A 1750-nucleotide genomic window follows, 5' to 3' on the forward strand; every position below is an offset into this window, starting at 1 on the left:
CGTGGTGGCCGTGGTACCTGTCAGGTAGAGGTTGGGGACGGCCGTCTGCGCCCTCACGGCGGCGATGGCTTCGGCTTGCAGGCGGGCGATGCTGTGGTCGACGCCGTAGATCTCCCCCCTGGGGCTGGCGATGTAGTGCTGGTTGGTGAGGGGCGTCCCTCCGGACATGTACTCGATCTGGGGGGGGTGGGGACGACAAGGGGACAACGTGGTCTGCACGGGGTAGGTGTGACGGTGTGGGGTGTCTCATGCTCTAGAAAGCCGTTTTCATGGGGTACGGGCTGGGACAGGGTTCCTTGCAGACCTTTGGGTGGTGGTTCTGGCCAAGTTTGGTCCCAGCATGGTCCTGGAAGCCCATCATACCCACCCTTGCACCACGCGTGGTCAGGAGGCAGCAGCGATGGGTTGGTGCTGGAACCTCACGTCCAGCAGACCCGGACCCTCCTCCAACGTGTGCAGGATGGGGCTGGGTAGACAGGACCCAGGAGAGGAGCTGGAGGACCTACGAACCCCGGGTTTCCTCACCCTGTCCTTGATGCGAGGGTAGAGCTTGAAGACAGCCTCCATGACGCTGTCCACAAAGGTCGTCTTCAACTCCTCGTACTCATCTCCCCGCTTATTGACCTGCTTGTCCTTCCACTCCTCAAACCACTCGTATTTGGCGAAGGTCACGACGGACAGTGTGGATTTACCTGCAGCAGGACAAGGTTGGGGCAGTTGTCCCTCTGCCACCATTTTGCTGCCACAAACCCAACCCTCCCCACGCGAACACCTGGGATGTCCCCAGGTCTTTGTGGTCCCATAGCCTGGTCCAGTTATCTAGAAGACTGCTTTCCATGAGCAACCCGCTCAGCAGCTTTGACCATGGCTATTTTAGGAGAAACTCCTCGTTTGCAGTCATCAAACAAACCAAATCCCAGCAAGAGTTTTCAAGCCACCCCCAAGCGCGTGTGGTTGGGCTTCAGCCTTTACCTGGGTGCCTCGTTTCCCAGGTGGGGTCCTTGGCCGACGGGCAGGTGACAAACAGGAAAGGGATGTTCTTGGCAGCTTCTTCTCTGGAAGAAGCCAGGTAGCGATTCATTCTGCAGAGAGATACGAGGGTTGGAGGTGGGTTTTGATGCAAACCTTTCCGTGAATCCTTGCTATGTCCGAATCTCCATGCAGCGAGGACCTGCCAAGAGCGTTTTGAGTCACCACCCAGGAATTCATCTCCTTACGCTTAACGAAGCACATCTAAGGGGAAGCCAAACCTACATTTCATCCAGGTCATTTCCTAGGTACATGAAGTAATTGGTGGGCTCAAGCCCCAGCTCTTCCCTTGAGCCGTTAAGACCTACAAAGACGGTGAAACCCCCTTCGCCGTGTGTCACCATGCGAAGCTGAGACTGGATCTCTGCGATATGGAGAGAAGAAGGGGAAAATTAGTATTTCCTGGGACCCTCAGCTATGGAGAAGTGGTTTCTCCTAAGAAGAAGCCCCACTCCTATCTACGTGGCTCCCATGTTGGCTTGTAAAACTGATTTATCTTGAAACATCCCGTGTGTGTACAAGGGTGGGATGGCAGCGCTGCGATTTTCTATAGGGGATGCTTTAGGGTACCCTTGGCTTGAGGTTTTGCTGGTTTTAATGGTCCTTAAATCATTGGATTCAAATGTGCCCCTGATCTGCAAACGTTGAATGGTGGAATGACCTGGAATGACCAGGACCATATTGTTGCCCAGAAAGCTCCCGCCCAACCATGCCCCCTTCC

The 1750-nt window shown here is 55.2% G+C and overlaps 1 protein-coding gene across 1 annotated transcript; it reads right to left on the bottom strand.

The window, feature by feature from the left end:
* Positions 1 to 17: 17 nt before the first annotated feature.
* Positions 18 to 1393, bottom strand: RETSAT (retinol saturase (all-trans-retinol 13,14-reductase); the record flags this gene model as incomplete). The annotated part of the gene is made up of 4 exons (XM_009580690.1): positions 18 to 177; positions 526 to 692; positions 973 to 1082; positions 1255 to 1393. Coding segments are annotated over 4 exons (576 nt in total), but the record flags the coding sequence as incomplete, so codon positions are not given.
* Positions 1394 to 1750: the final 357 nt, after the last annotated feature.

Source organism: Fulmarus glacialis, unplaced genomic scaffold (assembly GCF_000690835.1).
Source record: "Fulmarus glacialis isolate BGI_N327 unplaced genomic scaffold, ASM69083v1 scaffold18346, whole genome shotgun sequence".
In the NCBI taxonomy this organism is placed as follows: Eukaryota; Metazoa; Chordata; class Aves; order Procellariiformes; family Procellariidae; genus Fulmarus; species Fulmarus glacialis.